We start from the raw sequence: 27,546 nt of genomic DNA on the forward strand, positions 1-27,546 counted from the left end.
AGATAATGAAAGGCAAGTAGTTCACCTAAGTCATACAGGTAGTGACCAAATTAAGAAGGGAATTCTTTTCTTCTTTCCTGCACTATATATGTCCTTGTTTTTGCAGTCCAAAACATGCCCAAATCACTAGCCCCATAGTTAAATTCCTTATGGATTAAATATTTGTGAACTAAGCTAAATTAAAACCATTCTTAGCCCACAGGCCCTAAAAAACAAAGAGTATGCAGATTTGGCCCCTGGGATGTACTTTACCAGACTCCTGTGCCAGGGCTTCCAATTGAACTCCTGGTGTGTTTAATAGGCTTCTTTCCCCCTGGTAGGTCATGAATGCTTTTCTTTGGTCTCATCAGCAGTGTGAGCCTGATGACAATTCTCTCTGCTTTTCAGCCATTTTCAGCCTTTTAGCCTCTGCCCCAAGCAGTTTCAAAATTCTGCAATTACACCTTGATGGGAAAACTGTCATTGTGTTTTAGGACTTTCAAGTCTCCACTATCTTCATTCCAGCTTCATCAGAAAGCCAAGAGCTCTGTTAGTTTCTGTTCACCAGCACCAGCCCTGATTCTTGTCCTGCATTCAAAACAGGCACCTGCGACCAGCAAAACCACTTTTTGGTTGCAAACATCAGTTCGCTTTTCTGACGTCTCCCTTCTCTAGAATCTTAGCCCCCAATTTAGTCCTCATTGTTTCAGTAGCTGTCTGATGCTTTTCAAAAAGTAGGCAATTTTACACTTTTAACTTTTTTTCATGTTTATTTATTTTGAGAGAGCTCATGCACAAGTGAACAGGGGAGGGGCAGAGAGAGAGGGAGCTCTAGAGAGAATCCCAAGCAGGCACCATGCTGTCAGTGCAAAGCCTGACTCGGGGCTTGATCTCACACTGAGATCGTGACCTGAGCCAAAGTCAAGAGTCAGACGCTTAACTGATGCTTAAACAACTGAGCCACCCAGTTACCCCTTTACATTTTTACCTGGCTTTTCTCATTGCTCTCAGCAGGATTATAGGTTTGCTGTAATGTTACCTGGAAAGCATAAGTCTTGCTTTTTTATTTTATTTTTTAATGTTTTTATTTATTTTTGAGACAGAAACCGAGCATGATCAGGGGAGAGGCAGAGAGAGAGGGAGACACAGAATCTGAAGCAGGCTCCAGGCTCTGAGCTGTCAGCACAGAGCCCGACACGGGGCTCGAACTCACAGACTGCAAGATCATGACCTGAGCTGAAGTCGGACGCTTAATGGACTAAGCCATGCAGGTGCCCCAAGTCTTGCTTTTCAAATGATTTTAAAATAGTACCTTAAAGCTAAATACGTTCAAATTCACTCACAATGCTGTATTTTTTTCACACGGAAAAAATCTTCCGGAATTACAATTTTTAAAATTTAAAGGCAAAAAAGACCATTTAGAGTGGTGCAGGCTGAGATGAATAAACTTCCTTTATCTTGCAATGTTTTTTAAGTTTACTTATTTTTTTAGTAATCTCTATATCCAACGTAAGGCTCAAACTGACAACCCTGAGATCAAGAGTCACATGCTCTTCCAAATGTGACTGCCAGATGCCCCCATCTTGCAATATTTTAATAACATTAAAATTCTGACTAGATGATATATTCAATATGATTGATCAAAAAAAGTTATTCTTCCCCCCCTTTCCCCCAGCCACCCAGTTTCTCTTCCTGCTGGCAACATTTACCGAGTCTCTTTCTAGACATTGTATGCAAATACATGTAGATATCTTTTCACATCAGTAAAGTGATTCTGTTGTTGCTGTTGATTGCTATATAGTATTTCATCGTACCATCATTTATTTAGTATCTATTGATGTGACATTAAGTCTGTTTCTAAGCTTATTATTATAAACAATGCCATACAAAAATGTTTTGTACAGGTCGTTCTACATACATGTGAAGAGTTTTAGGAAATTCCTAGAGGTTGAATTGCTAAGTTCAGAATTGGGATTTTAAATTTTCTATTGATACCAAGCAACAGGATAAGAGTGCCTACTTTCCCACACTCTTGACAAGATTAAAAAAACACACATACAGGGGCGCCTGGGTGGCTCAGTTGGTTAAGCGTCCGACTTCAGCTCAGGTCATGATCTCACAGTCCATGAGTTTGAGCCCCACGTCAGGCTCTGTGCTGACAGCTCAGAGCCTGGAGCCTGCTTCAGATTCTGTGTCTCCCACTCTCTCTGTCCCTCCCCTGTTCATGCTCTGTCTCTCTCTGTCTCAAAAATAAATAAAAACATTTTTAAAAATAAAAAAATAAAAAATAAAAAAAACCCAAAATACACATACAGACACAAATACAAAACAAGAAACACCTTTATCTTAATTAATTTGAAGGGTAGAAAAATAAAAATGTATGCACATTAGTGTAAGTGATATTATGAATTTCACATATTTAAGAGTCATTTGTATTTCCTTTCCTGGGAAGGATGTTTCTTGGGATTATTTCTAATTTTCCCTTTGAGTTATTAGTCACTTTCATAATGTATTGGCAGACACTTCATATAAAGGAAATGACCTCTTTGTGATGCATTGTATCTATTTCTTCCCCAGTTTGCCATGTTTTCCAGTTTTCATTATGCTAATAGTTTTAGTTATGCAGAACTTTGAATTTTTATGTAGTTAATTTTTATTTTTTTAATTGTGGTAAAATACATGTAATAGTCCATTTTTAATTATTTTCAGATTCTCCACTTCTGCGGTCCTAGGTGCTCTCTGAGAAGTTAATAACTCTCACATCCCTTCCACAGAAAGGAGAGAAGTAGCGATATACTCTAATGACTGACATAACATTTAGTAGTTTCTAACAAAAAGACATATAAGGTCAGATTATCCAAAAAACTAAGAGAGAAATTAAAACTTATCTTAAGGTCAGGAAGACTTCTTCACTGACAATTAAGTGGTTAAATGTATAAATCCTAAAGATGTCACACTATTTCCCTTTTTGGTCATGGACTATTCCAGGAAAATTTAATTATATAATTTTTGAGGAGTTCCAAGAGTATTCAACCTAAAATGTAAAGTGAAATTGCTCTTAGAAAAATACTGGTTTGATGAAAATAGATTTTAGCTTATTTTAGAGAAATCTGGTTAGCTTCTGACTAGACTTCATTTCAGCACGATCATTACTCAGAGGGCAATCATTCTTTTGTTGAGAAAGGGCAAACTAAATTTTAAATTAACATCAGAATTCTACCCATAATTACCCAATCAATACTGAAGTAGATGCCACCAAATATGCAAAGATCAACAGAATTTCAGTTACAAAATTTGGAGGGAAAAATAATAAGGGTATAAAAATACTGACAAATTTAAGCTAGAATTAGCTCCAGGACATTTTATTATACTTTTATTTTAAAAGGATGAATAACTAGAGATCAGCAGAAATGCTGTTAAAACTGTTATTTGCTTAAAGCTGTTCATATTAATGAACAAGAGATTACATCTCTAAGTTAAATTTCACAAAATGAAATCACTGCCTTCTGATTTAACTTTCAGGGTAAGATGGCAAAACTCAAGCATCAGACTTTTTCTGTCCATAAACACAAATAAAAGTCAGCATCAATATAAATGATAATATAAGGAAATAAACACATGGTTATGTCTCAAGTCCCATAATATGAGATGATATTAATTCCCATTTATTCCCCTAGAATACCAGAATAATAGAAATGTGAATTCCCCAAATTTCAGGCAATTTAGTAACTGATTTTGACACCAGATACTGTGGTGTGAAAAGCCTAAACCCAAATGTTTTCCATGTCATTAAGCAGAGAAAGGAGGAGGGGGAATCCTCTGCCAAACCTCACCTGCTACTCCATCCTAGACCTTGTTTCTAATTATTCACTCAGTTCTAGCATTTCCAAATTGTCAATCCACCCCACTGAGCCTCACCCCAACTCTTAACTCCTTTTGCAACAAGAGTCTAGTTTCCTTTGTCAACTAATTCCTAATTTTCCAAGAAACTCTGATTTTTCTGATTTCACAATGATCATAAACCATTTTAAATGGAAGAAAATGCTATAATGCTTAAAATAATTAAAGTGGAGATGAAAACTAGATTACTTTAGTGTTATGGAAGATGCATGTCATGTGCTCTGCAAATATATGGGAAAGTTGTAAGAAAACTCCTAACTACCTGGTATAGTATAATCTTACTTTGATTACTAGTTAGGACAAAAAGGGAAGGAGGCAAAGGCCATAAAACATGCATTTTTTGGAAAGAGAATGGCACTTGAAAATTTCTTGGGAGTTCACCAAGGCATTCTTACATCCATAAGGATTGTCCAACAGTATATCACAGTTATTAAAAAAGGAAAGGATTGGGACTCCTGCTTACCACTGAGTTTGGCAGAAACATATTTATATATTTCTCTCTTGTAATCACCAGTCCTTTAATTAAGGACAATGAGTGTGACCACAGAGCAAAATTAACGAAAAAATTTATAAAGATTCTATGATAGAAGAGAGCTTCACAATCCAGCTTTACTAGATTATGAAACACTCCCTTTACCCACACATTACTTCGTATACCTCTGAAACATCTGAAAAATACTTTTCTGTGACTTACTAGGCTGTAGGGAATGAGCACTTTTAGATACATTACAATTATCTCTAGAAGAATTTGGCATCTTTCTCCCATTAACATTAACTGAATGTTTCAACTGGATCTTAAAAGATGGCTGCCAGTTTTCATTTTTTGAGCCTCTCTGAGATTCTGAATGCTCTATATCAGTCTGTCTTTTGCAGTTCCTGTCTTTGGAATTTTTCCTCTGTCCATTTAGCAACTTGTCTGGTGGTGAAGATGTAGGACGTAACTGATACTCATCTGGGGATCCTTTTTGCCGGTTTGGCTTCATTTGTTCTTTATCTACTTGTTTCTGAAGCTGTAATGCTAGCAACCTGTCCTGTTCTTCCTGTTTATGTCTCTCAAAAAGTAAGCGTTCCAAATCTATCAGTTTTTGGGTAAAATTGATTTCTGTTTCCTCTTGGTCTGAGGAAGCTCTGGGGAACATTTTCCTTCTTTTTGCAGAAATGCAGGGATCCCTGACTGCTTCGAATGAAGATTCCTGGTTTTTTCTTTTGGAAGTATCTTTACTGGTCAGGAGGCAAGAGTCTTCATTTTCTGTCTCAACTGTGTTACTTTCAATTATCTGTGTCATACCTGATATAGTGCATGCGCTCTCTGTTTCTCCAGAGCATGGAACTCTGGCTTCAGGTCCCTCATGATTTAGGACACATAACTCTTTATCATGATTGCTTGGTCTCATTTTGACTTCTGCTTCAAGGCACCACTCTCTACCACTGGCATATAACTGAGGCATAGGTGACTCTACTGAAGACTTTGCACCTTGTTCTTGAACGTCCATGCCTATTTGCGGAGAAAGTGTTGGCATATCTTCTTCAATTTCTGTATCTTGCCTTGTTGGGCTATTTACAATAGTACCGTCAGTTTCCTGTAGAAAACAGAAAAAGACTGAGTGAACCACGGGAAAACATCTAGTCATAATATAGAAGTCTAATTATACTGATACTCTAGCTTAATTGTAACTATAAGATAGTTAGCATTAAGGGTGCCTGGGTGGCTCAGTCAGTGGATTGTTCAATTCTTGATTTCAGCTCAAGTCATGATCCCAGGGTTGTGTAATCGAGCCCCGTGTCAGGATCTCTGAGCGTGGAGCCTGCTTAAGATTCCCTTTCTTGGCGCATCTGCGTGGCTCAGTCGGTTAAGCACCTGACTGTTTCCACTCAGGTCATGATCTCGTGGTTCGTGGGTTCAAGCCCACATCAGGCTCCGTGTTGATGGTGCAGAGTCTGCTTGGGATTCTCTCTCCCTCTCTCTGCCCCTCCCCTGCTCACTCACTCTCTCAAAATAAACAAACTTAAAAAAAAGAAAAAGATTCTCTCCTTCTCTCTGCCCTTCTCCTCTGCTTGTACTCTCTTTTTAAAAAAAAAAAAAAAATTTTTTAACGTTTATTTATTTTTGAGACAGAGAGAGACAGAGCATGAACGGGGGAGGGTCAGAGAGAGAGGGAGACACAGCCCATCAGCCCAGAGCCCAACGCGGGGCTCGAACTCACGGACCGTGAGATCGTGACCTGAGCTGAAGTCGGACGCTTAACCGACTGAGCCACCCAGGCGCCCCATGCTTGTACTCTCTCTTAAAAAGAAAAAAAAAACAAAAACATAGAGTTACTACTAATGATATACATTAATTGTTAATAGTGTTTTTATTCTGGGGGTGCCTGGGTGGCTCAGTCAGTTAAACGTCCGACTCTTGACTTTGGCTCAGGTCTTGATCTCACAGTTTCTGAGACTGAGCCCTGCATGAGGCTCTGCACTGACAGCACAGGGCCCACCTGGCATTCTCTCTCTCCCTATCTGCCTCTCCCCTGCTTGTGCGCATGAGTTCCCTCTCTCAAAATAAATAAAAGCCTCAAAAAAATTTTTGAAATAGTATTTTTATTCTGTGTGCCAGTTTAGATTAAGGCATTCCCTCATTTTCACTCCCATGAATACCTACAGATTAAAATGTACAAACTGGATTCTATATATGGCCAATAAACTGGCACTAGGACCTGACCTCTCTTTCACCTTACAAACTTCCTCCAGCCCAGAGGTTTTTAGCCCCTTTTTGTGCTATGGACTCTCTACCTTTCAGCATTTTGGTAAAGTTTACAGATGTCTACTGAATATTTTTCAATATAAAAATAAACACCTAGGATTACAAAGGGAACAACCTGTATTGCAACACAATTATTAAAAATGTTTTACTTTCTGATGTAATAATGTGTACCCATCAATACACTAAATATTATGACCTAGGGGCGCCTGGGTGGCTCAGTCGGTTAAGCGGCCGACTTCGGCTCAGGTCATGATCTCGCGGTCCGTGAGTTCGAGCCCCGTGTCGGGCTCTGTGCTGACAGCTCAGAGCCTGGAGCCTGTTTCAGATTCTGTGTCTCCCTCTCTCTCTGACCCTCCCCCGTTCATGCTCTGTCTCTCTCTGTCTCAAAAATAAATAAACGTTAAAAAAAAAAAAAAATATTACGACCTAGTGGCAAGTCTAATAACTTGTAATATTGAAGTAGGGATGAATAACAATATTTCAAGAAACCTGCTATAAACGTAAAGTGATAAAAACCTGTGCTTTCCACTGATGATCAAAGGTACAGCTTTTGCTAATAGTATTATGGTTTCCAGTCTACATTCATAATTAAAGGAATGACAGGTTAGGTGAAAGTAAAGATAAACCTTTTCTTCCATTGAGGTTCGTATGTACTCCCCGGATTCTAACTGTAGACCTTATCAGGTTAAGAAACTTTGTTTTTGCCAGTATATTTCTTCTCACCTACAGGTCTGAGGTAAGTAAAGACCTAGGATTAGTTTTGACCTTAAATTTTTTACCTACTCTGCTTTGCATTCCTTATAGCATTTCGTATGAACCAATGTGGTTGGACTGGACAAATTCCAGGTTGCTTACCTGGTTTTGCTGTGGGTATGAACAGGAAAAATATCCCACCGTACAGTGCTTATTCCATCCTCAGTTCCATTATGAGCCAGACCATGTGGACCTGAATCCTCCCTCTATCATCTCTACCTAAGGGACTCGGTACAAGTCTCATATCTCTGTGTGCCTTGGTTTTCTTAACTGTAAGATGGAACAAGAATGAATACCTACCTTACAGAGCTGGTGCTTGTGATGGAGACTGAAGAAAATAATACATACATTATCTGGCACATGGTAAATGACAATTAAATGATAGGTGAGTTTAAAAAATTTTAGGAACCTCTTAATAAAGTGTTAACAAAACTTCTCTGTAGGAAATCAACCTTGGTGTCAGTTCACTTTTTTTTTTTCCTGGTTCTATTTTCCTAGAAACCTGATAAAAGTGAAATGTCACCTGTGTTACTAGGCTACAGAGCTTATGGTAAAAATGAACTTACTTGTGAACTGCATCTATACTGGAAGAACTGTGAATGATCTATAAGCACTTAGCGGGAAGCCAAATCTTAGGGCTTCTGTAAGTGACTTACAACTCTTTTGGTGTATTCCTTACCAGGACCCCTGGAAGCTACACCCATGGGCTGTTACAACAAACGGGCACGCAGCTTCTAAGCCGGGGTGGTTTCCAAACTCATTTGCATTGTCTCATTTGTAGGCTGTCCCTTAGGAGCTCTGCAGTGAAGACTTTTGCTGCACAGATATGGCTGATGCTGCCCTACCAGCATGCTTTGTTTCCCATCCTGTAATCTTCACTGAAAGTGAAGTTAGTACCAGGCACAGGCTGTTTAATTTTGTGAGTTTGATTGTCTAAGTCAGGGATCCATAAACCATGGCCCATGGACCAAATTCAGCTGCTGCTTATTTTTATGAATAGTTTCTGTTGATCAAAGAGAAGTCCAGTTGTTTATGTACTGTCTATGGATGTTTTCACACGAAACAGCACAGTTGAATAGTTGTGAAAAAGACCATACAGGCCACAAAGATATTTGCTATCTTGCCCTTTAGAGAAGTTTGCAGACTCCTAGTGTAGGTAAGCCTAAGATGACTAAGAAAGGGGGTTCCATATACAACAGTGATTTAAAAAAAAAAATGAGGAAACTACAAGTATTAGCAATCTATAGCGTTAGTAAACTTGCCAAACTAAGAACGTCTTTAGTACCGACATACCTTGGACATGGAGTTTTTCTTGCTTTCTTGTACAACTTCACACTGCGATGCTGATCCAAATTGAGATTTAGGTGACAAATACCTTAACAAAAAAAAAAAAAAAAAAAAAAGCTTTACCAAAGTTTGAATGCTTTGACAGACAAGTGGATGTAACCAATATATCACATTAGCTATTTATGTGAAGGTGAAGGTTGTCTGTTTGCTGCTTGGCTGATTTATCAGAAAGAGTATAGTCCATCTCCCTGTCTCAGGTATTTTGGCCTAATTCCAGAGCAAAACTTTTAAAAGGCCGAATATTGATACTTTAGTGAAAAACAGAAAAGGAAGTAAAATCTAAACATTTCTTAATTCTCAACAGAAATTCAAAAGGTACATAGCATCAAAACAACTCAAGACTATATAGTCTTCCCAAAAGTAATGGAAATTAAATTTTAAATCAGGAGAAAGGATATGTTAGTTTCTTTTTAATGCCAGAAATTATGGCTGTTTACTACATTAAAAAGCAGTTTTTTAAATGTTTACTTCTCTTAGAGAGAGGCAGAATATGAGCAGGGGAGGGGCAGAGAGAGAGGGAAGACATAGAAACTGAAGCAGACTCCGAAGCTGAGATGTCAGCACAGAGCTTGACACGGGGCTCGAACTTGTGGACCATGAGATCATGACCTGAGCTGAAGCTGGACGTTTAACCGACTGAGCCACCCAGGTGCCCCTGTTTACTACATTTTGAATTGTTACTATTGAGAAAGTATCCATGATTAGATTCTTTACTATTCTGGCATAGAGATTTTGTTAGATACACATTTTATATAAACTATCTGCCTACAAAAATACATATCTATCAATTTATCAGTATAAGAGCATTTCTCTAAATTTCTAAGCATCTTTAATAGGCTGTTTGTCACTGAAAACATGAAGTTTCTAATATGATGAAAAATGCTGTAAAAGAAATGGGAATAAAAGGACAGGTTATGAGATGGTTAAGCATATTTTTAAAACTGGAAAAAATCCAAATACATACACAACTATGCTTAAAATCTCCTAAAATGCTGGCTGTCTTCAAGCAACGGTAACATCGGGTGATTTTCAAAGAGTAGCTAGCTATTGTTTTTAGAGTTAAAGAAAACAATGGAAAAACATCTGATTGCAAATAATATGTAAGTTCCATTGTGTCTAAAACACCATAAATAGTGTGTGAAACAATAAGATAAAATCTAGTCCAAGATCTCATATAAAGAACAAATAACATCCCTTATAAACTAGAATACATAAACCACGTATTTAGTTGAATCATTTCTAAACACTCTGCAAACTTATAAGTACAAGAACTACCTTTTCAACTGATAAGAGAAAACAGGAGCCCAGTTTAGTCTCATTTAAATTTTTTTTTCATAGCTGAAGAAACTCTTCTGCTAATGCTGGATATTAGTTACCAAGATAGAATTATTATAGCATAACAGTTTTTTTTTAAATCCACATGTAGAGAACAAAATGTGACCAGATACTTACTCAACATCATCAGGAAAGATTTATGAGCTTGTCTTGAGTATTCTTTTTTTTTTTTTTTTAATGTTTTTATTTTTGAGAAAGAGAGAGACAGAGCATGAGCAGGGGAGGGGCAGAGCAAGAGGGAGACACAGAATCTGAAGCAGGCTCCAGGCTCTGAGCTGTCAGCACAGAGCCCGACACGGGGCTCGAACTCACAGACGGTGAGATCATGACCTGAGCTGAAGTCAGATGCTCAACCGACTGAGCCACCCAGGCGCCCCAGTGAGTATTCTTTATAATAACCAGGTAATGTATGAATATGTGCTCATTGTAAAAAAGTAAACAGAGGGGCACCTGGGCGGCTCAGTCAGTTGAACACCCGACTTCAGCTCAGGTCATGATCTCACAGTTCATGAGTTCAAGCCCCACATCGGGCTCGCTGCTCTTAGTGCAGAGCCTGCTTCAGATCCTCTGTATCCGCCCTGCTGCTCCTCCACTCTCTCTCTCTCAAAAATAAAAAATAAACATTAAAAAAAAAAAAGTAAATAGAAATGTTAGACATATACCCTTTTCCATTCCTCTTTGTTTCCTCCCATGTAACCAATTTTTTTAAAAAGCATGATTTCGATACAGTGCTTTTTTAAAACAATCACATCCTTCTGATTTCCTTTTTTCACTTATGTCTTAAAGATCTAAGATAGTGTATGTGCGTGTGCCTATTTCATAAAAAACAAATAGTTTATAAGAGAACAGTTACAAATATATGAAAGAATCCTAAGAATCACAACACACTGTGGTTCAGGGAGAGAAATGCTGAGGGAAAGGGCAACAGTGAAGATTCTGGAAATATTCTGTAGCTAAACCTGGAAAGTAGTTTATCCATATGTAAAAATTCACCAAAAGTACACTTAAGATTAGTGCACTTTAATATATGTATGTTACAATTTTTAAAGTCTTAAACCACATTTTTTAAATTTTATTATTTTTTTTAATATATGAAATTTGTGAAATTGGTTTCCATACAACACCCAGTGCTCATCCCAAAAGATGCCCTCTTCAATACCCATCACCTACCAACCTCTCCCTCCCACCCCCCATCAACCCTCAGTTTGTTCTCAGTTTTTAAGAGTCTCTTATGCTTTGGCTCTCTCCCACTCTAATCTTTTTTTTTTTTTTCCCCTCCCCTCCCCCATGGGTTTCTGTTAAGTTTCTCAGGATCCACATAAGAGTGAAAACATATGGTATGTGTCTTTCTCTGTATGGCTTATTTCACTTAACATCACACTCTCCAGTTCTATCCACGTTGCTACAAAGGGCCATACTTCATTCTTTCTCATTGCCACGTAGTACTCCATTGTGTATATAAACCACAATTTCTTTATCCATTCATCAGTTGATGGACATTTACGCTCTTTCTACAATTTGGCTATTGTTGAGAGTGCTGCTATAAACATTGGGGTACAAGTGCCCCTATGCATCAGTACTCCTGTATCCCTTGGGTAAATTCCTAGCAGTGCTACTGCTGGGTCATAGGGTAGGTCTATTTTTAATTTTTTGAGGAACCTCCACACTGTTTTCCAGAGTGGCTGCACCAGTTTGCATTCCCACCAACAGTGCAAGAAGGTTCCCGTTTCTCCACATCCTCTCCAGCATCTATAGTCTCCTGATGTGTTCATTTTGGCCACTCTGACTGGCGTGAGGTGATATCTGAGTGTGGTTTTGATTTGTATTTCCCTGAGGAGGAGCGACGTTGAGCATCTTTTCATGTGTCTGTTGGCCATCTGGATTTCTTCTTTAGAGAAGTGTCTTCATGTTTTCTGCCCATTTCTTCACTGGATTATTTGTTTTTCGGGTGTAGAGTTTGGTAAGCTCTTTATAGACTTTGGATACCAGCCCTCTGTCTGGTATGTCATTTGCAAATATCTTTTCCCATTCCGTTGGTTGCCTTTTAGTTTTGTTGATTGTTTCCTTTGCAGTGCAGAAGCTTTTTATCTTCATGAGGTCCCAATAGTTCATTTTTGCTTTTAATTCCCTTGCCTTTGGGGATGTGTCAAGTAAGAAATTGCTACGGCTGAGGTCAGAGAGGTCTTTTCCTGCTTTCTCCTCTAGGGTTTTGATGGTTTTCTGTCTCATATTCAGGTCCTTTATCCATTTTGAGTTTATTTTTGTGAATGGTGTAAGAAAAGTGGTCTAGTTTCATTCTTCTGCATGTTGCTGTCCAGTTCTCCCAGCACCATTTGTTAAAGAGACTGTCTTTTTTCCATTAGATATTCTTTCCTGCTTTGTCAAAGATTAGTTGGCCATACGTTTGTGGGTCTAGTTCTGGGGTTTCTATTCTATTCCATTGGTCTATGTGTCTGTTTTTGTGCCAATACCATGCTGTCTTGATGATTACAGCTTTGTAGTAGAGGCTAAAGTCTGGGATTGTGATGCCTCCTGCTTTGGTCTTCTTCTTCAAAATTACTTTGGCCATTTGGGGCCTTTTGTGGTTGGTTCCATATGAATTTTAGGATTGCTTGTTCTAGCTTCGAGAAGAATGCTGGTGCAATTTTGATTGGGATTGCATTGAATGTGTAGATAGCTTTGGGTAGTATTGACATTTTAACAATATTTATTCTTCCAACCCATGAGCACGGAATGTTTTTCCATTTCTTTATATCTTCTTCAATTTCCTTCATAAGCTTTCTATAGTTTTCAGCATACAGATCTTTTACATCTTTGGTTAGATTTATTCCTAGGTATTTTATGCTTCTTGGTGCAATTGTGAATGGGATCAGTTTCTTTGTCTTTCTGTTGCTTCATTATTAGTGTATAAGAATGCAACTGATTTCTGTACATTGATTTTGTATCCTGCAACTTTGCTGAATTCATGTATCAGTTCTAGCAGACTTTTGGTGGAGTCTATCGGATTTTCCATGTATAATATCATGTCATCTGCAAAAAGTGAAAGCTTGACTTCATCTTTGCCAATTTTGATGCCTTTGATTTCCTTCTGTTGTCAGATTGCTGATGCTAGCACTTCCAACACTATGTTAAACAACAGCGGTGAGAGCGGACATCCCTGTCGTGTTCCTTATCTCAGGGTCTTAAACCACATTTAAATAAACAAAGAAATAAATAAAATCCTTTATGTAGCCTCCTCTTTGTCCTCCACCTCAGAGTGTTTCTTATCTCTTGCTTTTAAAAATAGTTTTACCACACATTTGTATCCTTAACATGTATTGCTCAGCGCTGCGTGATTTTGAATGGAATCGTACTACATGCATTCTACAGTTTTTTTCTTCACCCATTTTCCTGACTCATGCCTGTTGTCCTCAGCTAGATTCATTTTGACTGTTGGACAGTATTCAGTTCTACTTTTGGACATCTGGGTGCTTTTGCTTTTTGCTGTTACAAATAGTACTGCTGGGAACGTTTTTGTACATGTCTTCTAGGGTTTCTTTTTTTTTTCAACATTTTTTTTAAAGTTCATTTATTTTGAGAGAGAGAGAGAGAGGGAGGGAGAGAATGAGTGGGGGGAGGGGCAGAGACAGAGGGGAGGGGATCTGAAGCAGGCTCTATGCTGACAGCACAGAGCCCGATGCAGGGCCCAAAGTCATTAATTATGAGATTGTGACCTGAGCAGCAAGTTGGACACTTAACTAACTGAGCCACCCATGTGCCCCTCTTCTGGGGTTCTTCAGTGTTTGTATCCCAGAGTCCTAGAGTATCAACCTTTTACATTTACACTAAACACATAAGTGTTTCTTATCATCTACAACATTTTATATTGCCGGAAACCTTAATTTTTCCAATAGGATGAGTATGAAATGCTACCTCACTGTGACTTTGTGTTTCCTTCTTTTCAAATATATATTAACTTTCAGGGTTTCATTTTCTGTAAAGTCAAAATTTTTTGCCTCTTTTTCTACTGATGTTTTCTTCCTCATAGGTGGGTATTTTTTTAACAGCACACATTTTTTTTTTTTCAGTTAAATACCTTAAAATATCTTCTTAAAAGACAGAAGATTATCATTTTATTCTCTAAAGGTATTTTGATAAAGGCATTCTTAATCTTATAATCTAATCATGTTTTGCTCTCTACAATATCCTTCCCCAAAGATAATCTCCTTCATTATCTTCTTAAAGTTTTATTGGTTGTCTTTTTAATGGACCTTTAATCCACCTTAATTTTTTAAAAATTTTTTTAACATTTATTTATTTTTGAGAGACAGAGAGAGAAAGAGCATGAGCAGGGTAGGGGCAGAGAGAGAGGAGACAGAATCTGAAGCAGGCTGTAGGCTCTGAGCAAGCTGTTAGCACAGAGCCTGATGCAGGGCTCAAACCCACAAACTGTGAGATCATGACCTGAGCCGAAGTCAGATGCTCAACTGACTGAGCCACCCAGGCGCCCTAATCCACCTTAAGTTTTATATATGGTATGAGTAGAGGTCCAAGCTCATTTTTTCCTCGTATAATCAACTGTCCCTGGGGCACTTATGGACAAGTTCATCCTTTTCCCACTGATTAAAATGACTACTACTGTATTACCCAAAGTACCCCAAAACTTAGTGGCTTAAAACAACAAACATTATCTCACAGTTTCTGAGGGTCAGGAATCCAAGAGCAGCTCAGCTAGGTGGTTCGAGCTCAGGATCTCTCATTAGGGTCTAGGGAAGATGTTAGTCATCTGAAGTCTTGACTGGGCTTAGAGGATCACCTTCCACGAAGGCTCACTTATGTAAAAGGCTATTCTGGAAGTCCCATTTCGTTATTGGCTGCTGGCAGAAGGCCTTAGTTCCTTACCATGTGGGCCTCTCCACAGGGCTGCTCACAACAGAGCAGCTAAACTTCCCAGAGCAGGTAACCCAAAAAAGAGAAAAGTCACAGTGCCTCTCAGGACTTAATCTCCCAAGTACACAACATCCCTTTGGGTAATTCTATTTGTATACTTAAGTCCAGCCCACATTCAAGGGGAAGGGAATTGGGCTCTGTCTTTTTAAGGGATGAATATCAAAGAATTTGTGGACATATTTTAAAAATACCAAAGCCATCATGAAGGCACTATAAACTGTTATTTCTAAGCGATTACACTGCCTTAATCATTTTATCTATCTTTGTGCAAAAATATCACATATATTTACTTATAAATTAAAAGCACCCAACTCTCCACCACACATTTTATTTCTCTTTGGTGGTATCTGAAAGTTCTTTCTCTTCCATATAAATTTTTTTTTAATGTTTTTATTTATTTTTGAGACAGAGACACAGCATGAGCCAGGGAGGGGCAGAGAGAGAGGGAGACACAGAATCCGAAGCAGGCTCCAGGCTCTGAGCTGTCAGCACAGAGCCTGATGTGGGGCTCAAACTCACAGACTGTGAGATCATGACCTGAGCCGAAGTCGGATGCTTAACCGACTGAGCCACCCAGGCGCCCCACTTCCATACAAATTTTTAGAGTCAGATGGTTAACCAACTGAGCCACCCAGGCGCCCCAAACTCTTATTAATTTAAAAAATGTATCTCTGAACTCTTGGATTTTTCAATGTATTTTCTACATTCCACCTCTAATAACAACGGCTTCTTCTTCTTTTTTTTTAATCCACAATGGTATTTTACTTATTTTTTAAATGTTTGTTTATTTTTTGAGAGAGAGAGAGCAAGCATGAGTGGGGATGGGACAGAGGATCCAAAGCAGGCTCTGTGCAAGCAACAGAGAGCCGGCCGTGGGGCTTGAACTCACAAACCGTGAGATCATGACCTGAGCCGAAGTCGGACACTCAACCGACTGAGCTACCCAAACTCTCCTAATTAACAATGGCTTCTTTTTCAAGCTCTTATCTTTTGTTTCATTTTATCATCTCACTGTGCAGACTGAAATCTCTAACACACACTGAACAGAAGTGGTAAACAGCAGGCCACCCTTGTGTTTTGCCAGACTTAACAGGATATGATTTCAATTTTCTACCATGAAGTATGATATCTGATATAAATTTTCTAGTAGATATCCTGTAACAGGTTAAGTTTCTTCCTATTCCTACTTCATTAAGAATTATCATTCCCTTTCTCTCTAAAAAATAAACATTAAAAAATGATCATTCCCATGCTTTTCATATTTAAAGTTAATAGCTTAACATTAATTCATTTTCTTTTTCTTGGTATTAAATATGTTTAATATCTTTAATAATTCTATTACTTCTAAATCTTTCACAAAAGGGCATTGTAGTTCTTCAGTTTATTGCAAATGTACCTTAAAAAAAAAAAAGCCAACCTTAATGTTGAAGCTGTAATACAAATTTTTAATTACTGGCACTATACTACAAAGCATAGTAAAGAACATCTTATTTAAATAAAACAAGGATAATATTTCACTGGGGAATATATCCAACACATTTTTTCTCTATATATCTACATCCAATAGTGGTATTTTATAGGCTAATTTAAAAACAAATGCAAATTTTAAAAAGATAAATGAGAGCCATGTTTTTCTCAGGAATACTATTATACACATACCACATAAGTTGTTTTTACAGCAAATACTAGTTTGCCAAACTTCAATGGCAAAACTCTTAAGTCATGAGTTTGGCAGTGTCCACCTAGTTGTTTCTTACTGCCCTGGAGATTCTGTTGGTGGGTAATGTTAAGAAATCATCTTGTTGCTACCATTTCCCTTCTTACAGGTGACTCCACTGTGATAGAATATTCATCTCCTTAAGATGCAAGGCCTAGCAAAAAAGCCTCCCACAAATCCACTGGATGTCACAATGTTCTGTTTGAAAAATTCTGTTGCTTCCAGGTGCTGCCGTATTTGCTCATTTCTTAATCTTTTCACTTTGTTTACATCTTTTTCAACTCTCTTCCAGTCAATCTGCACATAGCCACTGTGACCGGCAATCTGAAGAAGAAGGCTACCACGTATTACAGCTGCTGCAAGCTTTCCAACTTTCTGGAACAAAAGTCTTGCACACCTTGGGAATGGGGGTTCTGGGTCGCCATGGTACTGCCAGCGGCCAGCTACGAAGGTGGTCCCTGCCCATCCCCATTAATTCATGTTCTAATGTTAGGCCAGCAATGTATTCCTGGAGTTATCATTTTGAGTATATTTTCAGCCTTTCTTATTTTCTGATATGGCATTTAAAGTTTTCTAAATATTACTTTAGCCGCCTCCCAAAAGTTTTGATGTATATGATACTTTCAGTCCTATTATTTCCACCAAGATTTATTCTTTTTTTCTAAGTAGGCTTCATACCTTGTGCAGAGCCTAGCACAGGGCTTGAACTCACAACCCTGAGATCAAGACTTGGATGCTTAACCAACCAAGCCACCCAGGCACCTCCCATCAAAATTTATTCTTTAACTAAAACGAGTTACTTAGCAGTTTTTCTTAATTTTCACACTTGTGTAGCCTTTTTGCTAATCATTTGACATCTGAGATGAAATCCGTATAACATAAAATTAACCATTTATTTCCTTTAAAAAAATGTTTTTTAGTGTTCATTTATTTTTGGTGAGAGAGAGGGAGAGAGGGAGGGATCAGGAGAGGGGCAGAGAGAGGAGACACAGAATCTGAAGCAGGCTCCAGGCTCCAAACTGTTAGCACAGAGCCCGATGTGGGGCTCTAACCCACAAACTGCGAGATCATGACCTGAGTCAAAGTCAGACACTTAACCGACTGAGCCACCCAGGTGCCCCTAAAATCAATCATTTTGAAGTATACAATTCAGTGGCGTTTTAGTATGCTCACAAAGTTGTACAACCATCACCTCTATTTAGTTCCAAAACATTTTCATCATCCCCAAAGGAAATCATATATATGTTAAGCAGTAACTCCCCATTCCCAGCTTTCCCCAGGCCCTGGCAACTTTTAACCTGCGGTCTCTACAGATTTACCTACTCTAGCTATTTCATATAAATAAAGTCATATAACAGGCAGCCCTTTTTGTCTGGCTTCTTTCATGTAGCATGTTTCTGAGGTTTATTCATGTCACAGCATGTATCAGTAGGTCACTCCTTTTTAGGGCTGAATAATATTCCACTGCATGGATTATACCACATTTTGTTTATCCATTCATCCCTCAGTGGACATTTGTGTTGTTTCCATCCTCTGGCTGTTTGAAGTACTGACTCAAACATTTGTGTATAAGTATTTGTTTGAATTCCTGTTTTCAATTCTTTTGAGTACATGGGTAGGAGTGGAACCGCTGGGTCATATGGTAATTCTGTTTAATTTTCTGAGCAACTGCCAAATCGCACCATTTTATATTCCCACCAATAATGTGCAAGATTCCAATTTCTCTAATCCTTGCCAACACTTACTATTTTCATTTTTTTGGTTTACAGACATCCTAGTGAATGTGAGATGGTATCTCACTGTGGTTTGATTTGCATGACTTACGATCTTGGGCATCTTTTCATATGCTTATTGGCCATATGCACATCACTGGAGTAATGTCCATTCATGTCCTTTGCTCATTTTGAAACGGGAATGTTTGTCTTTTGTTAAGTTATATTAAGAATTCTTTACATATTCTAGGGGTGCCTGTGTGGCTCAGTGGGTTAAGCGTCTGACTTCGGCTCGGTTTACGATCTCACAGTTCGTGAGTTCGAGCCCTATGTCGGGCTCTGTGCTGACAGTTCAGAGCCTGGAGCCTGCTTCAGATTCTATGTCTCCCTCTCTCTCTGCCCCTCCCCTGCTCACTCTCTGTCTGTCTCTCTGTCTCAAAAATAAATAAATACTAAAAACAAACAAAGACTTGCATGCTCTACTAACTGAGCCAGCCAGGTGCCCCTATTTTTAAAGTCTAGATTGCGGTTCTTTAACTCTTCCAATTGTTAATTACTATGGGAAAGCTTATATGCTCATAAAATCATCAACTCTACCTGCTGCTGGAGGGGCACTGTGAGGAGACTAAATCACTCTACTACTGACTACCTGACTCATGCTTTTTGTATAATAGGGAAGAAATATAATGCATAGACTGGGGAAAAGAGGGCAGGGGAATGACCTAGATGCCAAGTTACAACCTCCTTCAGTAAGGATGACCTTATGTAAGACCAGCTTTTTCTTATCTGAATCTAGACCAGGAGAAAAGGGAATCCAACTGGTTAATTTTGAGAAAATGGGAACATGAAAATCCTGAAGAATCAAGATAAAAAAGACTTCGTACCTCTCTTCGTGCTAGCCAGGTGTCTAAGCTATGTGAGTAGCAGCCTTATTTTCACTTTACATCAATCTCAGACCATCTCAGACCATCTGGAGAGTTTTCACAGATTTCATGGACTGAATTTTATTTATCAGTGGACTATATGAACAAAAACACCAGCATACAGTAAGTGATCAATAAGTAGTTGATAAATAGTCATGTTCACTTACTTCTGAATATCTCCAGTGTTTGTTTGTTTGTTCTTACTTTTCTTTTGAGACTTGGTTGTGACTGTATCAGATTTTCTGGAATTCAAGGGAGAAGCCAAGACATTTCCGTCACAGAAATTGTTCTTCAACAAGAGAAAAAGCATAACAGACATTATTTTTAAAATTATAATAAAATAAGCTATTATTTTGACTACTTCAGACTCCACAACAAAATTTTTCAGGAATTATGCACACATTTAAATTCTACATATCCTTCGAATAATAGTGACCATGCAAAAATTAGTATAAATAAGATTCAATCCATCCAAATTGGTCTACATTAATTGCATTTTTACTCTACATTAAAAGCACAAAGGGCATGATATTACTAATATCCATTTTTCTAATGAATGGCTTCATATAATTATAGCTACCTTAATCTATAGGGGAAAATTGTGGCTATGCCTGGAATATAAGCTAATTTTATGTAAAGATAATTTCATTGGGGATTTAAGAACATACCAATATCATAAATATTTACTTGCTGTTACCAGTCTCATAATATTCTTACTACACTACTGGAAAAATTAATATAATTGGTGGTGGTAGACATTTGGTTTTGGACCACAAACTTTTCCAAGTAAACCCAAGAATTTTTAAATTTTTTTTAATGTTATTTTTGAGACAGAGAGACAGGGCGTGAGCAGGGAAAGGATACAGAGGGAGACACAGAATCTGAAGCAGGTTCCAGACTCTGAGCTATCAGCACAGAGCCTGATGTGGGGCTTGAACCCCCAAACCATGAGATCATGACCTGAGCCAAAGTCAGATTCTTTTTTTTTTTTTTTACATTTTATTTATTTTTTTGATAGAGAGAGAGAGAGAGAGTGCACAAGTAGGGGAGGGGCAGAGAGAGACAGAGACACAGAATCTGAAGCAGGCTCTGAGCTGTCAGCACAGAGCCCGACGCGGGGCTCAAACTCACGAACTGTGACATCATGACCTGAGCCGAAGTCGGACGCTTAACAGAATAAGCCACCCAGGTGCCCCCAAAGTCAGATTCTTAACCGACAGAGCCACTCAGGCACCCCAAGAATTCTTCTAAAATATCAACAGTTCTACTCTTACAATCCCTGTTAAAAACAAGAGGGATCAGAACAAGATTCTTAAAAGACAGGTAAAGATAACCCCAGATTCTCCTCTTCGATGTATTTTCTTACTGATCTCATTTGTTATTCTCCTGGTCAATGTCTTTTATTTAATTTCCTAATTATGTACGTTTTTAAAACTATTCTACTATAATTTTAAAAGAAAAAATATATTAAAAAGAGTATATAATCTAAAACTTGGATACACTAATAATAGGGCACCTGGGTGGCTCAGTCCAGTAAGTATCTGACTTCGGCTGAGTTTGAGCCCCACATCAGGCTTTCTGCTGTCCCAGCAGAGCCTGCTTCAGATCCTCTGTCCCCCACCCCCTGCCCCTCCTCCACTCATGCTCTCTCTCTCAAAAATTAATAAACATTTCAAAAAATAAAATAAAATAAAACTTGGGTACACTATTATGAACAGTGGTCCTCTCAAAAAAAAAAATCGCAGTTCTGGATATACTTCTTATTGGTAATTATATTTTAGGATATTTGTTGTTTGAAAGCAGAGGAATTGTTTTTAGAGGCTCTCAAACCCAAAGGCACATCCGACTTCCGTAGATGCCTCTAGGAATGGTACTCCCTAAATCCTATCCCCAGAAATTCTGATTCAGTAGATTTAGAAACGGTATGGGAATTTGTATTTTAAAAGAACCCCAAATGAATTCTGCCACGTTCTTTCAAATCACTAGATCTCACTGTACCCTCAGGTCTTACAAGTATGGCTTTATCATCTTTTCTTCTATTCATTTTTCCTAAGGCAATAATTTAACTACAGCAAGGTAATAAAATTCATGTCTACTGTAGTATTTAAAGCTTTAATGTGCTTCACTCCCAAAAAGTGATTTACATCCATAGAGTGGAATATTATGCCACTCTTAAAAAAAAAATTACATAAGACTGTGTAGTTACACTGGGGTGCCTCGGTGCCCAGTGTCAGTTGGTTAAGTGTCTGACTTCAGTTCAGGTCATGATCTCACAGTTCATGAGTTTGAGCCCCACATCGGGCTCTGTGCTGACAGCTCAGAGCCTGGAGCCTGCTTCAGATTCTGTTTCCCTCTCTCTTTGCCCCTCCCTCACTTGCACTCTGTGTGTCTCTTTCTCAAAAATAAACATTAAAAAAATTAAAAATAAAAAGACTGTGTAGTTACATAAAATCTCTAAGACATATCAAGTGAAAAAACACAAAAAGAACAGTGTACTTGATACATCCTTTTTAGGTGAATAAGAAAAAATAATAAACTGTTAATAGTGCTAACCTCTGGGGAAAGAGACTGATGGAACAGGAATGGGAATATAGATGTGGAAGGGGAGAGAGGAAGCTTTCCTATATATTCTGAATTTACTAACATACCAGGAAGAATACTTCAATCAGAGCAAATATATAACATGCAAAAAAACAAAAACAAAAACGTGTTTTGCTTTTAAGTAGAGCAAATGTCAGAAAAACTTCCTCAGATCTTTGAAAACCATGCAAAGCAAGAGGAACGTACTTCCAAGTACTCTCCTAAAACTTACAATATTAATGCTTAGCTTTCTTGCTAGTTCTTCATCATTTTTCAGTTGTTCTTCCATCTCTCTTCGCCTCTTTTCTGCCTGTTGTTTTTCCTCCTCTTCTTCCTCTGCCAATAATCTCTGTATGTATGCTTCGCTGGCTTTGTTTTCTTCTTCCTCACTGGCTCGTCGCTCTGCTTCCACCTTAAAAAAATAATAAAGAACACTTCTCTGAACTTTTGATTATACTTGCAATATTTCTCTTTTCTTAAAAGCAATTCTTTTTCTTTTCTTTTCGAGAGAGAGAAAGTACGAGCTGGGGAGAGGGGCAGAGAGAGGGAGAGAATCTTGAGCAAGCTCCAGTCTCAGAGCATGGCAAAAGACAAGAACAGACATTTCACCCCCCAAAAATTATAAAAATGTCCCTTAATTATATGAAAAGATAATCTTTCTCATAATAAGAGAAATAACAATTAAATCTACACTGAGATAGGACTTCCAGCTTCCAGTAATGATAGAGCAAAACACTGGTAGAAGATATCTTCCAACAAAAACCGACTTTAAAACCTGGACATTATACTGGGGCACCTGGGTGGCTCAGCTGGTTAAGTGTCAACTTCAGCTCAGGTCATGATCTCACAGTTGGTGGGCTCAAGCCCTGGGTTGGGCTCTGTGCTGAAAGCTCAGAGCCTGGAGCCTGCTTTGGATTCTGTGTCTCCCCTCTCTCTCTGGCCCTTCCCCTCTTGTGCTTTGTCTCCCTTCCTCTCTCAAAAATAAATAAACATTAAAAACAAAAAACAAAAAACCTGGGCATGATAAGCAATTACCGAAGGAACTGGAGAGTGAACATAATCAGACAAACTGCTCCTCCTGCCTTTAAGCCTAGAGCTAACATAATCTGACACTGGTGGAAACTGACCCCACACTTAGAGTCACTTGATATTCTAAAAGGTTCAGAGAGAATTTACTGGGGAAAAGATGCTCACTATAATACATGGGGGTAGAATATACAATATCTGTATGAGTAAAAAATGAATCTCAACTCTACCTCATGTCATACTCAAAATCTAATTGAATTGATTATATATCAAAACATAAGAACTAAAATTCCAGAAATTTTTGTGACCTTGGGTTAAGCAAAGTTATCGAGCTATACACCTAAAATAAGTAAATTTTCCTATACTGAAATCTACCATAGATAAATTCTACCTCAACAAAGCTTTTTTTTTAAAGAAACACTATGCCAATACCATTCTCATACATCAGATTAGCAAAAATTCAAAAGCCTGAAGTACTGTATTTTTTTTTTCAAAATTTTTAACGTTTATTTATTTTTGAGAGAGAGAGAGCCCACACGAGAGCAGGGGAGGGGCAGAAAGAGAGGGAGACACAGAATCTGAAGCAGGCTACAGGCTCTGAGCTCTCAGCACAGAGCCCAATGCAGGTCTCAAACTCATGAACTGTGAGATCATGACCTGAGCCAAAGAAAGCCTGATAGTACTCTGTTGACAAGTATGTTTCTAAACAGGTGCTCTCCTTGGGAATACAAAATGTACCCCAATCAAAGAGAATTTGACAGTTCTAACAAATCTATATATCATTTACCTTTTAACCTGGCAATCTCATATCTAGAAATCTGCCCTGAAGATATACTTCTAATAATATTAAAATATACATGCACAGTATTGCAGTACTATATGTAATTAGAAAATATATAGTATGCAATATGTAATAAATGAGCAGTTATATATATGTTTACTCTTATAAAAGATACCAAAGGAAGGATAAACTACCCAGTGATAAAATTAGTTATCTACAAGGTGGGTGGACACAGGGTGGATAAGATACAGGAGGGAGTTATTCTGAGAGTAACTTTTATGTAACTTTTATGTTTGGGTGCATGTTAATATTCTACACATTCAGGGGCACCTGGGTGGTTCAGTCAGTTAAGCATCTGACTTCGGTTCAGGTCAGGATCTTGCAGTTCATGGGTTCAAGCCCCGTGTCAGGCTCTGTGCTGACGGCTCAGAGCCTGGAGCCTGCTTCAGATTCTGTGTCTCTCCCTTTCTCTGCCCCCTCCTGCTCATGCGCACGTGCTCTCTCTCTCACAAAAATAAATATTAAAAAAACATTTTTTTTTAAGGAAGGGAAAATGCAAAAAAAATCACTATCACATAAGAGTACCAATTATATATAAATAAATTAAAGCTACTTTCTACATTTTGAACATGTAAAAAATAAAGCTTTTAAAGTACACTAAAATTAATTTTATTACAATATATATTATTTACATAGGCACATAAAACTGTATGTAAAACCTAAACTTGAAAACACAGCAGAGAATTTTTCCAAAAAAGAATAACCATTTAGGGCACCTGGGTGGCTCAGTTGGTTAAATGCCCGACCCTTGGTTTGGGCTCAGGTCATGATCTCATGGTTTGTAAGATCGAGCCACATGTTGGGCTCCACGCTGACAGCCTAGAGCCTGCGTGGGATATTCTCTCTCTCTGCTCCTCCCTCTCTCTCAAAGTAAATAAATAAACTTAAAAACAAAAAAAGTAACTATTTAGCACCTACCTTGCTTATCTCCTCTTCATATTCTCTTCTCAATTCCCCAGGTTTACTTAATAAGCGAACTGGCTGATAGTCATCAACTGTTAGAGATCAAGGAAGAAAACAATATTATAGGCAACAAAGAATTTTATGGCTAGCTTTGGTCTTTCACTGAACCTATATTAACCTGAACATGTGATATTAAATGTACAATTATTAACAGTTATAGCAGTATCTTCTCTACAGAATTCCATTTTAAAAGAAAAGTCCATAGATTTTCTGGTTCAAAATGGCACATAAGTACATATACTTAACTCCTGTTCTAGAATCTGTTAAAGTAACAGTGAAAGCAGTTTTAAAAAGTAATCCTACAACATCAAAGAGATTAGGGGAAGGGTCCATGAGTAAAAAAGAAACTTTAATAAATTTCTACAAAATGAGAGGCCGATATAAAAGAGGTGACTTATATAGCAGAATGAAGAAAAATGCAACCCTTGGAAGTGCGAGACCTGCCCCATATACCTGAAAGGCAGCTCAGGCAGGCTCAAAACCACAACGCATAATAGAGACCAGAATGAATGAGTGTAGGACAGGAAATTCAAAGTTTATAATCTGTTAAATCAGAATACTTGGTTGGTAGGCATTTCTTCCTAGATATTAAGTGTACATATCACAAACAAAAGTTATTTTTTAAAGAAACTAAATTGTCTGGACAGAGCCAGTGCAGCTAATATGAGAGGTGATGACCCAGAGCAAAGCCCTCTAAAATTTGGCACTCAGGGACAGCAAAGCATAATGGCCAGGTTTAACCTCAAACATTATCTGCCAGTCACCAATGCCAATGTATGCACAAGGAGTTTTATTCTAGGGCCTCATTTTTAAATATGAAAGCAAAACCAAGAATCATGAGACATTTCAAACAAATCTACAGGACTACAGAAACACTAAGATGCAAAGAAGGAAAAAATAATCTTGAGTTGAATCCAGAAAAAGAGAACACAACCGCTTATTTACAGGGGCAGCTGTTACTCAACTCCAGCTGACTACTGCCACCAGGAAACTTAGGTCTGTCTTTGTTATATTTTCTGATTTTTTCAAGACAATCCAGAAATCTATATGTTAGTGTAAAATCTCTAAATTTTAAATGTTGGCACTGAATGGGTAACAGAAAGCATGTCTGTAGCCTTTACATGGCTTGCAGGCCAGTTGTTTGCAAATTCTGCAACAGAGGAACTAAAAACAGTAATGCAACTCCATTACCAGTAGCAAAGAAGTATACTAAATTCTTATTTTAGCTGCTGACGAGGATTCATCTGAGACAATACAGTGGGAAATACAGGAGAGAGAAGTGTAAGGCTCCTGAAAAATTGGTAGGGATTATAAACAAAGCGCAAGAAGCCAGGAGGGACAGCACTTTAATTATAGCATTTCTAATAAAGGAGGACACGGTATGTGTAGAGAGGTAGTGTAATATCAGATGTGACAGCTTAGGTGGTGGGCACACTTTTTCTGTAAAGGGCAAGATAATAAATATTTTATGCTTTGTGGGCAATGCAGCCTTTGTTGCAGTAATTCAACTCTTGCCACTGTAAGCGCAAAAGGAATCATTGACATAGATGAGTACAGTGCCTCTGTTCTAAAAACACTTCATTTACAAAAAGAGATGTGGGCCAAATTTGGCCTGTGGATGACAAAAGTTCTCAGAAATTGTGTGTGTGTGTGTGCTCGCGCACATAAGCGCACATGTGCGGTGGTGTGGTGAACATTAAACAATTGTAGGCAACTGGAAAAGGAAAACCGTTTCCTTTTATCATTAAAGGAGTTCACTTAATAAAGAATAAAAATAGCCAGAATATTATGAAAATTAAAAGACAACCCATAGAATGGAGAAAAATATTTGCAAATCATAGATCTGATAAGGCATTAATATGGAGAATATACAAAGAACTCCAACAACTGAACAACACAAAACAAGCTCAGTTAAAAACATGGGCAAAGGACTTCAACAGATTTTTTTTTTCCAAAAAATATGCAAATGGCCAACAAGCACATTAAAAGATGCTCAATATCACTAGTCATTAGGGAAATTTAAATCAAAACCACAAAGAGATACCACTTCATACCCAGTAGGGTGGCTATTATAAAACAAGCAGATTGTGTTGACAAGCAGATGGGGAAACTGAAATCCTGGTGCACTGCTGGTGGAAATGTAAAATGGTACAGCCCCTATGGAAAACAATATGGTGGTTGCTCAAAAGAATTAAACAGAATTACCATAGGACCCAGGAATTCCTTTCTGGGTACACAGTCAAAAGAGTTGAAAGCAGGAACTCAGATACCTGTACACCAATGTTCACGGCAGCATTATTCACAACAGCCAAAAGTGGAAGTAATCCAAGCATTTATCAACAGATAAATGGATAAATAAAATGTGGTAAATACATACAGTGGAATATGATTGTCATAAAATGGAAGCCAATTCTGATACATGCTATAACAAGGATGAACCATGAAGATACTTTGCTAAGTGAAATAAGTCAGACACAATAGGACAAACACCCACTATAATGTTACTTACAAAAGATACCTGGAGTACTCAAATCTGACATAAGTAGAATGGTGGATGCCAGGGGTTAGAGGAAGGGGGAATTGGGGAATTATTGTTTAATGGGTACAGTTTCAATTGGAGAAGATGAAAAAGTTCTAGAGATGGATGGTGGTGATGGCTGCACACCAATGTGACTGTACTCAATGCTGCTGAACTGTACGCTTAAAAATAATTAAAACGGTAAATTTTCTGTTATCTGTATTTTACCACAAAAAAAAAAAAAACCCAATAACAAGAAGAAGCAAAACTTCTG

General features: G+C 38.0%; 1 protein-coding gene across 1 annotated transcript in view; it reads right to left on the reverse strand.

Moving 5' to 3' along the window:
• Positions 1 to 3,681: 3,681 nt before the first annotated feature.
• RNF168 (ring finger protein 168) overlaps positions 3,682 to 27,546 on the reverse strand; it is a 36,696-nt gene continuing 12,831 nt past the window's right edge. Inside the window, exons 3-7 of the mRNA XM_007090953.3 lie at positions 24,710 to 24,786; positions 22,157 to 22,336; positions 19,512 to 19,633; positions 8,675 to 8,756; positions 3,682 to 5,459 (exon numbers count right to left, since the gene is read on the reverse strand). Of these exons, the coding sequence (XP_007091015.1) occupies positions 4,524 to 5,459; positions 8,675 to 8,756; positions 19,512 to 19,633; positions 22,157 to 22,336; positions 24,710 to 24,786 (1,397 nt within the window). The 3' untranslated portion in view covers positions 3,682 to 4,523. The remainder of the gene's footprint in view (positions 5,460 to 8,674; positions 8,757 to 19,511; positions 19,634 to 22,156; positions 22,337 to 24,709; positions 24,787 to 27,546) is intronic.

Source organism: Panthera tigris, chromosome C2, assembly GCF_018350195.1.
Source record: "Panthera tigris isolate Pti1 chromosome C2, P.tigris_Pti1_mat1.1, whole genome shotgun sequence".
Classification (NCBI taxonomy): Eukaryota; Metazoa; Chordata; class Mammalia; order Carnivora; family Felidae; genus Panthera; species Panthera tigris.